The sequence below is a fragment of the Giraffa tippelskirchi genome, chromosome 2, assembly GCF_054371585.1.
Source record: "Giraffa tippelskirchi isolate mGirTip1 chromosome 2, T2T-mGirTip1v1.2.pri, whole genome shotgun sequence".
In the NCBI taxonomy this organism is placed as follows: Eukaryota; Metazoa; Chordata; class Mammalia; order Artiodactyla; family Giraffidae; genus Giraffa; species Giraffa tippelskirchi.
In genome coordinates, this window is record NC_137276.1 from 126,157,111 (window position 1) to 126,172,372 (window position 15,262).

Genomic DNA, 15,262 nt, shown 5'->3' on the forward strand with positions numbered 1-15,262 from the left:
TAATCACTAACTCTTGGTATTATATGGCTTAAAAAATATAGCCGTTTTAGTTGTCGTGTAGGAATATCTTGAGTTGTGTGTGTGTGTGCATTTCCTTAGTTACTAATGAGGTTGACTTCTTTTCATGTGCTTGTTAGCCATTCATATGCCTACTGTATTTCATTTGGTACCATGTTTATTAAAATCTTTCACCCATTTAAAAAGATTGGATTGTAAATCTTTTTAATTAGTTATTTGTGTTATTTTTCTAGATACAAATCCTTTACCAAATACTTGAATTGCAAAATTTTAAACTAGTCTATGGTTTGTCTTTACATTACTTAATGATACGTTCTTAAGTAAAATGATTCTTAATTTTAGGAAGTTCTATTTATATTTTTTCCCTTCTATGAACTGTGCTTTTGGCATCATATCCTTGTCAAACCCAAGTTCACAGAGATTTTTCCTGTTTCCTTACAGATAATTTAGTTTTACCTCTCAAATTTAGGTCTATGATCCATTTACAGTTGAGTTTTGTATAGGATGTGAGGCAAGTGTCTGAGCTCTTTTTTGTTTTTTGCATGTGAATATCCAATCACACCAGCACCATTCTTTGAAAAGTCTATACTTTCCCAATTGAATTGTATGGACACAATTGCTAAAAACCAATTGGCCATAAATGTAGAAACTTATTTGTGAACTCTAAGTTCTTTTCCATTAATCTATATGCCTATCCTTTGCCAACATCACTCTCTTGATTTCTATAGATTTATAGTAAGTTTTGAAATCAGAGATTGTAAGTCCTCTGATTCTTCTTACTCAAAATATTTTGGCTATTTAAGATTTCTGCATTTCCACATAAATTTTAGAATAGGCTTGTCATTTTTTATAAAAAATCTGCTGAGATTGATAGGAATTGTATTGAATTTCAATTCAGGGAGAGTTGCCATCTTGACAACTTGTCCTTGGTATTAACTATTTCAGTCTGTGAACATGAACATTAGTTAAATGTTTAATTTCTCAGCAATATTTGTAGTATTCAGTATATGACTTGAATTTATTTTGCTAAATTTATTTCTAAGTTTTTTATTCTCTTTGATGTGGCAAATAAATTTGTTTTCTTAAATTGTTCATTGCTAGTATGTAGATATATAATAGATTTTGGTATATTGATCTTATATTCTGTGACCTCTTTAAGTTCATTTTGTACTTCTAGAGCTTCCTTTTTTGTTTTTTGCCTTCCTTTCTGTTAAATAAATGTTTCAATTCCTTTGTTGATTTTTAAAAATGATTTCTTTTAGTTATTTCTTACTGATTGCTATAATGATTACAATATGTACTTTAACTTTTCACAATCTACTCCAGAGTAAAATTAACTTTGTTCTGTTAAAACATAGAAATTTTGCTTCAGTAGAGATTCATGTTCCATTCATTCCACACCTTTTGTACTGTTACATATACATTATACTACTAAAAATATAAAATATCTAGTATATTATATACATTTATAGTTTATAATCCCAACAAAGTGGTGTCAAAACTATTGATTTATACAATATTATATCTTTTAATATTATGTCCAAATTCCTTTCATTCCCCATAAATAAATTATGGTTTAATATTTTCAGAACTATCCTTCCATTTTAGAGACTGGTCTTCTTTGACCTCAGTAACCATTCTGCTGAATCAGTCTCCTGAGTATCTGTCTTAAATTGTCTAGTTTCCACAGCTTCATTTTTAATGAGAAGTGTTCAGTCCTTATGGATTTAATGTCATTCCTGGATCGTTGGTCTCATCCTGAATCATATGACTGAAAGTCTCTTTTCTTATAACTGAGACTGGAATTCAAGTTCCAGTTAAATCTGAGATTCTGTAGTCCTGGATTACATAATGCTATATGACTACTAGATTCTAACATCTCTGCTAACATGATAGTTCAAATTTTTACCCAAAAGAGAGTTGAACAATAAACTTTGGGGTTACTCTTGATCAGGAATATGGTAATAATGATATCAACAAACCAACCATTTCTTGGAGTTTTATCACAGTCTTCTCTAGTGACTCCGATGGTAAAGAGTCTGCCCACAATGTGGGAGACCCAGGTTCGATCCCTGGGTTGGGAAGATCCCCTGGAGAAGGGAATGGCAACCCACTCCAGTATTCTTGTCTGGAGAGTCCCATAGACGGAGGAGCCTGGTGGGTCCCAAACATCAGGTCGCAAAGAGTCGGACATGACTGAGTGACTAACATACTCACTGCTAGTTCCTATGATATGCCTCATAGCTTCCATCTCACTTGTTTCATTGCCGTCTGACTTGTGTGATTGCTGCTTCTACCTCCCAAGTAGTCCATGCAGCATTATTTCACTCCTGCTCCTTTCTCAGGCCAGTTCCTCTTCCAGAGAGGCCCTCTCTTTAGTGGGCCATTCCATTCTCAACATGAATGTGATGACTGATGACCTTTTCAAATGGATTCTTTATGTGTGATCTCTATGCCTAAGCTGGTCCTGTTCTTCCTGGGCAAAGAGCTTCTGTGTGGGGCCTGAGCAGACCAACCTTCCTTATTTGACCCAGGAAAACTTTCTTGTTTCTCTCTTCTCACCTTATTATATAAACCACTCTCAGATAAGAGCTGCTCAAACCCATATTCTGAATGGGTTTATATCTCCATACAGTCTTGGACTGTTTCGTTGTATTTTCAGTTTTGCCCTCTTGTCAGATTGGAAAGCAAGTCCTCTGCCTTCTTCTCTCCCCATCTTTTTCCTGTCTTCCTCCCATTTAATCCATGCTTTTCCCAAGCTGACCACAGTCAGTTTAATGGGAAGCCCCCAAAAAATATGTCCATGTCCTAATCCCTGAGACCTATGAATGTGACCTTATTTGGAAAAAAAATACCTTTATAGATGTAATGAAGTTAAAGATCTTGGAGTGAGATCACCCTGTATTACCTAGGTGGACCCTAGACTCAGTGCCGAGTGTCCTTATGAGAGACAGACGAGGAAAAGACACAGACACATGAAGAAGGCCATTTGAAGGTGAATTCAGAGATGGGAGGGATACAGTCACAAGGGATGCTGGAAGAGGCAAAGACTGAATTGTCCCCTAGAGTGTGGCCCTACTGACACCTTGATTTCAGACTTCTGGCCTCCAGCATTGTAAGAGAATAAATATTTGTTGTCTTAAGCCATCAAGTTTGTAATAATTTTTGACGGCAGTCCGAGGAAACTAACGTAGTAAACTTTTCCCAAACCTGACCACCACCTCCCTATGGATTCAGTCAACAGATTATATTCAAGCTTTATGTCTCTCTTCCAAATCGATCTCTACATTTGATTTTAGCTACATTTTTTTTTCTTTCTCTGTCCCCTCATTTTGACTAATTTGTCAATATTTCTAACATCTCCACAGAAATACCATGTTACATGCCTCCCCTCTTTCATTTCATCACAATGGAAGTATGTAAAAAAATAAGTAAAAGGTATGGAGAAGGGTGAATACAGAATACTGGGGACAAAGCACAGTTGTTAAAGATACCTTAGAAGTTTCAACATAGTGGTTTGATTTCTATATAGCAGATTTCCACCTGGTTCTGGCACTACTTCAGGGGTTGGTATAAGTCCATTTATTCAGTCAGGGGAAATTAGTAAAGCACCTCTCTGCATAGCTGTATGATAGGATGATTGAGACATGTCCTTTTCTCCTAAGGAGCTCAGCTTGCCTTAATTTGATTAACTGTAGACTTGCATAGGTTCCCTTCCCTTTAGTAGAGCCCAGGTCCCGGGAGGGTCAGCCAGGCTTAGTTGGGAAAATTTATAGTCATTCTTACCAAAAGTCCCTGTAATAGTCCATGTTTAACTATTGCTATCCTTAGTGGATCAGACCACTTCTTGCCTGCCTCCCCAGCAGGAATCCATATCAGATCTACAGAGAAACAAACAGCCAGCAAATCTTAATGGTCACATCCAATATAATCTGCTCCCAGATACTTGTGTGTTAAAAATTAAACTGACTTAACTTAGTGACATTTATCCCACAGTACTGTGCTTAAGTCACTCAGTCGTGTCCGACTCTTTGTGACCGCATGGACTGTGGCCCGTCAGCTCCGCTGTCCATGGAGATTCTCCAGGCAATAAAACTGGAGTGGGTTGCCATTTCCTTCTCCAATCCCACAGTACTGGGTGCTGTGAAATAAAATATTAAAAAGTCATTGGTCTTTCCTTCCTGATAAGTACACCTATGGGCTCCTCATGCTTCAAGCATCATTTCTTTTCTCTTGGTACCACATTTTTGATCCATAATACAAAAGTAATATGTAATCATAGCAGAAAATAATATACTATCAAAATAAAGAAAATAAAAATCACCCGTAGTTCCACCACCCATTATCATTATCCTAACCTATTATCAGTAGGCAACTACTGATAATATTTGGGCATATCAAATATATCCAATATAAGAAATATATCTGGGCATATATTTTTATTTCTCTGCAGAGATAGATAATTTTTGCTTGTCAAAATAGGCTCATACTGTGCATATGATTTTGTGAGCTGTTTTTTTTCAGCTCATAGTGCATTGTGAACATTTTCCTATCTATTAGAACAAACAGTGGGAAGTATCATTCTTCCATCAGCAAGTTTTACCTTATGGCTGGCTGATTCAGCGGTCTCCTACTGGTCTTCCTGTACTGAGTCTTTTACAACTCCAGGCCATCCTATTGGCTTCCAGATGGGTCTTCCAAAAATATTCTTTGCACCTTGGATCAGAATCCTTGATGAATTTTTTACCTTCAACCACTCCCAACTGCCCTGAGGTTGGAGTCTTCACCCAGACTTTTATTCCAGGCTTTTCTCAACAGACTCCAACTGATTTATGTACATTTGTTTTACATAATTTCTTCTGTAAATCCCTTTTCCAACAAGATTCTATCTAACATTATTACTTGTTATTTCCGGATAAGTTTCTCCACCTCCTCATCTTTGCTAAGGCTACTTCCTCTCTCCCCTACTCTCTTTCCTTGCCTGGGAGCTTCTCTGTACTTAATGTATACCATGATTTTTGTAACTACTACAACTCCCAATGATCTTTCCCTCTTCCTCTAGAGTGTGTTATGACTATACCACTTGTCCTGATGTATACAGTAGACAATAATTATCACTGAATGTCTACACATGCCCCAGCCAGAAAGGGGAGCGCTAAGGGGAGGGGCTGAGTCCTCTGCCTCTTTGCCTCATAGAACTTGTCAACTAAACAATGGAAAATGCATGCTGATGTGGTGGTCACTGCATGGTGATGACAAATAATCCACTTAAGGATAGATAATGTCCAAAAATGGGGGAAAAAAACCCACAAATGAACAACAAATGCCAAGAGATAGTATTAAGTAAGTGATACATACCTTGAACAGTATTTAATTTTATACAACAAGGACAGCAACATCAGTAACAACCTCCACAAAACTATGCATGGAAAAGAAAAAACCCGATGACCAAGAAGATATTGACAAAATGTTAAAAACTAGAAGTCTGGATAAATGCATGACATTTTTTTCCCTTCTTATCTCCATGTCTCCCTGTTTCCTCTTAGTTGAATTTGTGATAAGCTTATAATAGATAAAATAGCATAAATTTTAAATTTCATTTTGCTTACAAGAGTAATACATGTAAATTATAAAAACTTCAGACAATATAGCCCTTGTTGACACATAAGGTGAGAACTTGATGTTGATTTAGTTCAAAATGAGTTTCATTTAAATGTGAGGAAAGCATGATGTGTCTCCTACAAGAACTTCCTGTGATCTGCCACCGGGAAAGATTTAAATGAGAAAGAATCCCGTAGGATCTTAGATCTGCTCTTTTACACCTTCCCTTTGAAAATGAACTGACCAGAGAAGTGAGAGAATACATCTTTTTATAAAAATGTATTAGATACTATGCTGTAGAGTGACATGTGTAATAATGGCTTTTCTCACTCTAAGAATACCAACAAATTTGAACTGAAGCAAGGGAATTTTTACCCATTACATATTTTTGGAAGGACCTTTAGGTTTGTTATTTTTTCAGCCCCATTGGGCGCGGGTGGTTTATATGGAAAGCCCTTTTGGAGTTTGATTCACTTCTCAGTTTTGCAAGAATGATGATGAATGCTTATGTAAATCTACCTATAGAATACTTAGTTGAGAACTCAATTAACTTTTAATAAAGGCTAGCTTTTTTTCTTCCTTTCTTTTGGAATGAGATAATAGGTGTGGAAGGCTTTGGCACAATACCTGGCACATAGTGGATGCTCAAAAATTTTTCTCTCCCTTCCTTCCTTCTGCAGTATTTTAGATTTAAGTTGCCATGAAGTAGAAGTTTATAATATACTATCTTAGAAATCACCAATTCTTTGAAGCACATAGTTTTCTTTTGCTGAAATAGTGATTTGGTCTCTAATTGTTCCTGGCTATGTGATAGCTCAGTTGATAAAGAATCTGCCTGCAATGCAGGAGACCCTGGTTTGATTCTTGGGTCAGGAAGATCCACTGGAGAAGGGATAGGCTACCCACTCCAGCATTCTTGGGCTTCCCTCATGGCTCAGCTGGTAAAGAATCCACCTATAATGTGGGTGACCGGGGTTTAGGGTTTGATCCTTGGGTTGAGAAGATCCCCTGGAGAAGGGAAAGCCTACCCACTCCAGTATTCTGGCCTGGAGGATTCACTGGACTGTAATAGTCCATGGGGTCGCACAGAGTGGGACACAACTAAGCAACTTTCACTTTCACGTGACCATCACGATGTGGTTGTCCATGCCTATAAATGTGCACTGCAACTTTCAGAGTAGATGTCAACAGCTCAGAATAAACTCCCAGAGACTATAGTTGAGAATGTTGTTTTTTCTTTTTTAAGTTCCCGCATTACCAACACAAAGGATGACTCTATGGAGAGATGTAGACGTTGATCACTAAGAGTTAAACATCCAGAAGCATCAAACTCTGAATGTGAACACATTTTGGGAATACTTTAAATAGTTTATTCCCTTTACATTTTCTTTTATAGGCATGTATGTACAAGAATGAAATTTTGGGCAGAAAAGTCTAAGTGTAAAAAGACTCTTTCGATAAATTTAAAATGGAAAATCTGAGGGATGAAAAAGCATTGTGTTATAATTAATTGGCCACAATTTCTATTTTAGTGGTGTACAAAGTAATGATGTGTCTTGTGGTTAATGGTATCTTAAATTGGATAAAGTATAATAATTTTAATTATCTTTGAAAACAAATTCTCTCTGTGTTAAGCTCTTTACGAAAATCTTTTAAAGATATTGCTGATACATCTGTTGTGCCAGAGGTTTCAGATTAAGGAAATATTTATCAGTGGCTGAAGGTATAGTTTGTGTTCACTGAAAACCTTAACTATCCTTTAATTATATTTGGTTTTGAATTTGTGGCTGGGGGTATGAGAACATTTATATTGAGCCTGTCCTCAGGGTTCCTGGTAGGGGTTCTCTGTTGAAACTTTTCTTCCAGGGAAGCAGAAGGATAGACATCTGGAAGTTTCGTCTATTTAGCATAGCCTTGAGTGTTTTCAGTTTGTCCTTTCAATTTTACTTTATTATTCTAAAACCTGTGCCTATGCAAATCTGGGCCCATGCTAATCTTCATGGCTGGTTCAACTTGTCAGAATGTAATAATTTGTTCTTCAAACCCACGTGTTAAGTATTTCTGATAAATAGGAAACTTACATCCTAACAATTCCTCTTTTAATCACAAATAATAGGCACATAAAGTGGCTTGCCATCTGTACATTTGCATGTTTAAAATTCTTCAGATATTAGCAGATTCTTTTCTGTTTTGAATGAATCCAGTTTTGCCTGGCTGCATAATTAAATGTTTCCTGGCTCCCGTGGGCTCTGGTTTCCAATGGAATATAAAGCATAAGTTCTAAGCGGACTGAGCACAAGGCATTTGGCTCTGACTTCATCTGTGGGAAATCGAATCAATAAAAAATTTGCCAGGTAATTGGGAAAAAGTTTTTTGCTTGCATAATAAGAATAATGTATTATGAAGTATTTGGAAAGGTTGATTAAACAGTATACTCAAAAGCTACCAGGCTACCAAAGCTACCAAGCTACCATGGTTAAGTTAACTGTTCCGAAATTTTTAGACTTTCAATTTTGAATTTCTTTCCCTCACTCATAATAAGGCTAGGACTTCCTTCAAATTATAGTCATAAAATGGCACTATTTAAATCCTTTCTCACAAGAAGTCCTTGCAGTGAGCAATAGTATACACAGTGGTTAAGAACCAAGTCTCTGGAGGCAGGTACCCTGAGGTAAATCCCAGATCTCAGTTTTTAGGTTGTGTCACCTTGGGCAAGTTATTTAACTTCTCTGTGTCTTCCATTTTGTCACCTGTAGATTGGAGTTGATAACATGGCATCTCCCTTTGGGATTATGTCAGGATTAAGTAAACTAATATATGTGAAGTGTTCCTAAGAGTTCCTGGGACATAAGAAATGCTGTGTGAGTGTAACTGATATTGGTGATTGCTGAGGTCTCTGGGTAAGCTTGTTTGCGAGGAGATTAATGACTTCCCAATAACCTTGCTGTTAATAAATTGAGATGGATACTGAGATATCAAGTGCCTGCTGTGGTTCAAGCACTGTTTCGTGCCATTCCCACAATCATTCGAAGACACATGTTCGGGCACCTAGTTTTCTATAAGGATAGAGGCATGGGAAGGTTAAAAGTCCCACTCAGTGACATATGAGAAGGAAGGGGCACAGCAGAGCTGGGATTCATACCCAGCTCCAACTGACCCCATATCCTAGAGTCCTTCCATGTTACCAAAAAGACTCTATTCATGAGCATGAGGAGAGAGGATGCAAGTTAAGCAGCCTGTGGTCTCTTCCCAACCACTTCTCTCACCATAACCTAGTGACCCTTTGACATAAACAGTATGGAATCCCAAACATCAGGTAATGAATACAGACCAGCTAAGACCCAGGCAAAATTGCAGAATAAGTGATAATTTAACTCTGTATAATTTTGCAACCTTCACATCTCTCTGTAAAAGAACCTCATGAAATCTTATAGCACAAAAGAGGGTCTTGGAAGTAGATACATATCCCTCTCCTATTTCAGGTGAAAGAACAGAGGCATAGAAAGTGATAAAGACATCCAAAGTCACAGGCAAAGTGACAGAGCTGGGTTTGCAACCAGAACTAGGCCTGCCAGTGCAGGCTTCTCTCCATTGCCTCATGACATTTCTGAGGTTATTGATTACAGATGCCCAGAATAAAGCAAAGTCTTAATAGGGTGAGTTCACCGAATAAGGAGATCATTAAGAACAAGTACTGAAAGTGTCTTGAAGACCACTACCTCTTTGTATCAAGAGGCACCATGCAGAGGCTTCATGACTTGGTGGAAAGGAATAAATGGATTGTATTTGGAGCTCTTCCTTGGAGTACATTTGTATATTTGCTTAAAATTGTGGAGTGGCATGATAATGATATCCATCATGGTTTTTTAATGACTTTTAGGAGCATTTCTTCAGAGAATTCCAATAGTTTCTCTTGACCAATAATATAAAAATTAAAATAAAAACAATATTAACAGCTGTATTAGTTTGTTAGGACTGCCATAACAAAATACCATAGATTGGGTGACTGAAACAATAGAAATCTATTTTTTCACATTTCTAGAGGCTAGAAGTCCAAGATCAAGGTATCAGCAGGGCAGATTTCTGAGGCCTTTCTATTTGACTTGCAGGTGAATTCTTTCTCTCTGTGTCTTTGCATGATCTTCTCTCCGTGTGTGTCTTGATCTCCTTTTCTTATAAGAACATCAGTCAGATTGGATTAGGGCCCACCCTCATGACCTCATTTTACCTCAGTTGCTTCTCTAAAGAACCAATCTCTAATATAGTCACATTCTGAGGTACTTATTTGGGGTTAGGACTTCAACATATGAGTTTGGGTGGGGGTACCCGATTCGACTCATAGCAATAGACACATCTATAGCTACATATATATCTACATCACCATTTGTGTGTCTTATTTGAACCTGAAATAATAATAGTGAGAATCCTCCTATCTGATTGTGTGACAATGGAAAGGTACACATTTGAAATCTAATTTTCCCAGCTTAATTAGCATGTGACCCATCAGCACAGACTTAAGAGGAAAGAGCATTCTCCCAGCAACCATTATCTAATTTCCGGGCCTCTGAGACCAACTGCTCCACTAATGCTGGGAAGGGTGAGCACAGCTAGGGGTATGTCACCAGGCTGCTGGCTGGCGGCCAGAAAGCCCATGTAGCATTAGATCTGGAAAGGCTCACTGCAGGCAACCAGAAAGAGGCTTGCACTGTGAGCGTTCCTCTGGCCTCAGTCCTTTGATTCTCTTTGAGGCAGGTACTAAAGGCGGACAGTTGTCCACACACAGGAGGTGCAGACATGAATGTGGGGCAGTTATTGGTGCCTTTCAAGTGAGCAGGCTGTGTAAAACTAGAATATGCAGGGCTTTCTCTTTTATTTTTTTTTTTAAGGATTCAAGTTTATAGAAGATTTTGGCATTTTTCCCATACCCCTCTCTTTCTCCTTTCTTCCCTTCTTCCTTACTTAGCTTCCTTATCATCTTCTCTCGATTATTAATATTTATGGAGTAAGGCCTGCTCTGAATAAGGCGCCTTGCTTTGTCCTCTGGGGGATAAATAAGTGACTAATAAGAGCTCTGCCTTGCATGTTTTACTCTGATAACCTAGTCCCTGTTCTGGTTTTGGTTATGCTTTCAGGCGTTGCTCTGCTAGTTCTTGGCAAACCTGAAAGCCATTCAGTTAACAGTGTCCAGACCTCACACACCCTAACACACTGTCCCTCCTCCCTAAGAACTGGCAGCTCTCTTACCTCAGTCCTGAGCCACCTTCCTATACCTTTTCCCCCTCAGCCAGTGCCCAAGCTGGAGCCACTGGCTCCTGACCCCTTTGGCCCTGTGGTGATCACCATGCTCCTCTGTCTTGCTTCCCAGGCTGCTTTATTCTGCCTCTCCCTCCTTTTCTGAGCTGTTCTTTCTGATTCCTCCTACTACTTCCTCTTCTCACTTTGACTCTTTTCCTGATTCACATTGATTATCCCCGATGAGCCAGCTTAGTGTGAAAAAAATAAAAGTTCTAATGATCTGCTTCCTCTCTGCCCACTGTTATTTATTCCAGGGAACAAAACTTTGCTTCAGGAACTACTTCCCTGCAGCTGAGAGTAAAAAGAAGGCAGTCTAGGTTCATTTGTCCCTTTCCACAACGCTTACCTCGTCCTAAAGTCACTTCCCAACCACTAAATGGTAGGCAGTATATTTATTTTGTTAAATAAGGAGTGGGAAGAGCATGGAGGGTAGAGGATGAGATTCTACATTGTCATTTAAACCTTATATGCAGGTTATAAAATGTTATGATTTGATTCATTATGATTCATCTCTGGGATGAAATTCAAAATAGGTATGTATTCTACTTGAAAATTTCATTCATACAACTTAATTTGGAGAGAAGTGGTCAGAATTGCTATATATATATATATATATATATATATATATATCACATTGACACAGCCGGAGTGTATGTTCTCCTCACCCCAGTCAGTCTCTGGGAAGACAGAATTACTCCTCTCCAGCTAATCAAATGGAGAAGGCAATGGCACCCCACTCCAGTACTCTTGGCTGGAAAATCCCATGGACGGAGGAGCCTGGTAGGCTGCAGTCCATGGGGTCGCTAGGAGTCGGACATGACTGAAGCGACTTAGCAGCAGCAGCAGCAGCAGCTAATCAAATTCATGTCCCAGGCAAAGTTCTGTAGTTTATGAGGACTCCCTGAGCTTCTGGAGATCTAGCTTGCATCTAGGCTATCTTTGTATCCCAGCAACAAGCAATCAGGTGCATAATAGGGATTCACTAGAAATGTACAGGATAAATCAAAATGAAAAACTTTCTCTAGCCTCCTATAATCACTCCCCTGCTTAACTCTAGTGTACTTGCTGTCCATACCACTCTTTCAAACATTGTTAATTAATCTCTTTAAGGGTGATTGCTTTATTCTTCCCATCCAGGTTACCAGTTCCTTGAGAAGGATAGTGCTTCATTTTTTTCTCCATATTTCTTTCTAATGCCTAGTACAGAGATGGTGCTTACAAGTATCATTGATTTAAACACTTCCTTTTTTCTTGACAGCAGTTTCTGTTGGGAACCACCTTTAGAGAGCTGATTTTGCAGAAGGCACAGTTTTAATTTTAAAACTTTAAAAATTTTAACTTAGAAAAAATTTATTTATTTTTGGTTGCACTGGGTCTTTGTTGCAGTACACGGGCTTCTCATTGCAAGTCTTCTTGTTGTAGACACAGGCTTTAGAGCACTCGGACTTCAGGCGTTACAGCACATGGGCTCAGTAGTTGTGGTGCAAGGACTTTTTGCTCCCCAGCATGTGGGACCTTCCAGAATCAGAGATCTAACCCTCGTCCCCTGCATTGGCAGGCAGGTTCTTAACCATTGGACCACACAGGGAAGCCCCACAGGTTTATTGTAAGTACATCTATCTAAAATGAGCTCTGACTGCCATGCATTTCAAACAGAGGGATAAATTATTAGCCCCCTGCTGCTTGGTTTGGTTCAATCACATTTCCTGAGGAGTTGCTTTTTCCCTGATACTGAACCAGACAATATTTCTGCCTCACAGGAACATTCAGAGAAGACAGGAGGTGCCTTGCTGCCTACCCTTAACCTGGGGATAATGCTTGTCCTCACCAGCTGGTCATAGATGACCAGCAGGCAGTGTACATAGTCCCCGTCACCTGCTCTGGACCTCTCTGAATGGTGACTTGGACCTTCTGCTTACCTAGTGCAGCCCCCTTCTGGGTGGTACCAAATTGCTGCCTCCTCTCCCATCCTTTGCCCTCCTTTGTGAGCCAGAATAGATTTTGCAGCCAGTTAGGTTACTTGACTGAAAAGTCTGCACTGTCTTTTCAGTAAACTTCAAACTAATTTGCTTAAGAAGTAAGTAACATGCAAATGTAAAATAAATGCTGGTAAGGCTAATAACAAGGATTTCATGCTGTGTTGTAACAAACCAGTCACAGAGTATTCACGTGTTAATTTACTGGCATGTTCTCTGGCATAAGCACCCCCATCCTTCCTTCCCCCGTTCCAACTGTTGTGCTGCAGCAGAATTTGGTCTGAGTCTGGGCAGAGTCCCTGTTTAAAAGCAACCCTCCAGCTTCTATTACAGCAAGAGTCTGGTGAAAAGTGATTCTTGCCTTCCCCTCGCACACAAAGGCAAGGAGCTCTTTAAAGGGACCTTCCTGTGCCTCCATGCAGCCGCAAATCCTGTGGGTACAGATTCAATGACCCAGGCTTTTGCCTGAAAATGAGTGGGGAGGGGTCTTGAGGAGCTCCCAGGACCTCCCGGAGTGGGCCAGGGAGGGAGCTGACAGCCTGAGTGGATGGAGAGCACCGGTCCCTGGGGAGCGGCTTGTCATTAGCTGCTTCTTGGGATGCTCCACGCGCCAGTAGAGCATCCTGCCTGTGGTCCAGAGGGTGCTGGCGGCGCATCTTGCGGTATGCCTGCGTGGATTTGAGCCATCGCCCAGAGGCGAGCCCGCATTCAGACACGGCGGACGGGCTTCTGGCAGGGCTGCGTGCAGTCAGCACGAATGCTTAGCTCCAGGCGTCTGCCCAAGCCTCCCGACTACATGGATTTGGCTGTTTAATCAAGCGAGATTACTGCCTGGGAAGATTTGCGAGCCTGATCCGCGTTCCAGCTGCTGTGACAACTTAAGGGCTGGCTGTTTACTTCTGTTGGTGTCTGGGACTCTGTCCTGCACCGTAGCCACTCCTGCCACTTTCCCCGACTCTGAAGTCAGCAGCGAGGACTCCTCTGCCGGCATTCCGAGGAAGAGGGAGCAAGGAGGGGTTAAAAGACGAGCAGACCCTCCCAACTGCTCGACCTCTCCTGACTGCCTGTGTTCTGGGGTTCTGAGAGGGACCGCGCGGTGCCCGGGGAAGCAATGCAAGTCTCCATAGCCTGCACCGAGCATAATTTGAAGAGTCGGAATGGTGAGGACAGACTTCTGAGCAAGCAGAGCTCCACCGCCCCCAATGTGGTGAACGCAGCCCGGGCCAAATTCCGCACGGTTGCTATCATCGCTCGCAGCCTGGGGACCTTCACCCCTCAGCATCACATCTCTCTCAAAGAGTCCACTGCAAAGCAGACTGGCATGAAATATAGGTATGGACGTATTGATAAGATTCCCTCTGCCCCGGATTTCTGTGTTCTATACAGGTGTAGTGGAGACAATTCAGCGGTTTTGAAAAGTGACTTACTTATTGGAGGGCTGCTTAATTTAGAATTTTCAGGTGTCTTTAAAATAGGAAAGGTATCTTTCCTTAGGAAAGTGAACAACCCAAGGAGGTTGTGTGGTGTTGTATAATGTATAGGATTTAAAAACTGTGGCCCATTTTGTATATTCTAAAGTGTTATGAACACCTTAGGAGCTGTATGAATTTCGTCTTCAGAGAATAACACAGCAGCTGAAAACTGGTATTGAGATTAGAGTAGCTTTTCAAGAGCAAATGTGCCTGTCCTATTTTATGGTACAGACTATAGTTTCTGTGATTATACTATTAAAAATAGCTTTCCATCTAGTACTGTATTATTTATCTTTTGAAAGCCCAAGGTGACAAATGCTGGGCAGTCTTTAAAGGAAGTTCTCTTACAGGGAAGAAACACCTATACTGGTAAGTTAGTTTGAACATTGACATACTTAAACCTAAATTATTCTTGAAATACAGTGCAGACCTTATGAAATATAGAGAAAAAGTCAATTATTGTAATATCACTGATTTCTTCATAAATTTTTAAGCTCCCCTTTCCTCTATGCTGCTTTCCAGAGTTGGAAATCTTCCTGGTAATAGTTGATGCTCTCTTTAATAGTGAATGACTGAAATTTGATAAGTAGAAAATTTCATTATTCAATTCTGTGACTCTTGCCTCCTCATTGTATTTGTTTTGTGCTGAATCTTTCTGACTTTATTTCTTTAAAACTTCTGTGCTTTTTGTCTCTAAAAGTCTTTGCAGATGTAGAGAAGCGCTTAGGATGCGTTTTCCAAAGGCTTTGGTGATTCTAGTTTGAAGATACGACTTTGTCCATTATTTATATTTAACTTTCCCTCATCTTTGTTAGGAGCCAGGTTTTAGGATGAAAGGAACTTAATGCAATTAAAGTAACGCCTGTGAACACTTAAGACTAGGTTTTCCTTATGGGGATT

General features: G+C 39.8%; 1 protein-coding gene across 27 annotated transcripts in view; it reads left to right on the forward strand.

Moving 5' to 3' along the window:
* Positions 1-15,262, forward strand: part of KCNAB1 (potassium voltage-gated channel subfamily A regulatory beta subunit 1) — a 532,662-nt gene that overhangs the window by 220,126 nt on the left and 297,274 nt on the right. For 3 of the 27 annotated variants that reach the window (XR_014076902.1, XM_081570610.1, XM_081570611.1), the window contains exon 1: positions 12,253-14,222. The exons of 23 other annotated variants lie outside the window; for them this stretch is intronic. Coding sequence is in view for 2 of the 4 variants with exons in the window: in XM_081570610.1 (XP_081426736.1) it covers positions 14,002-14,222 (221 nt within the window). In the remaining 2 variants the exon portion in view is untranslated. Of the gene's footprint in view, positions 1-12,252; positions 14,223-15,262 lie in introns of those variants that run through there. One more of the 27 variants, XM_081570612.1, reaches the window with a different exon arrangement.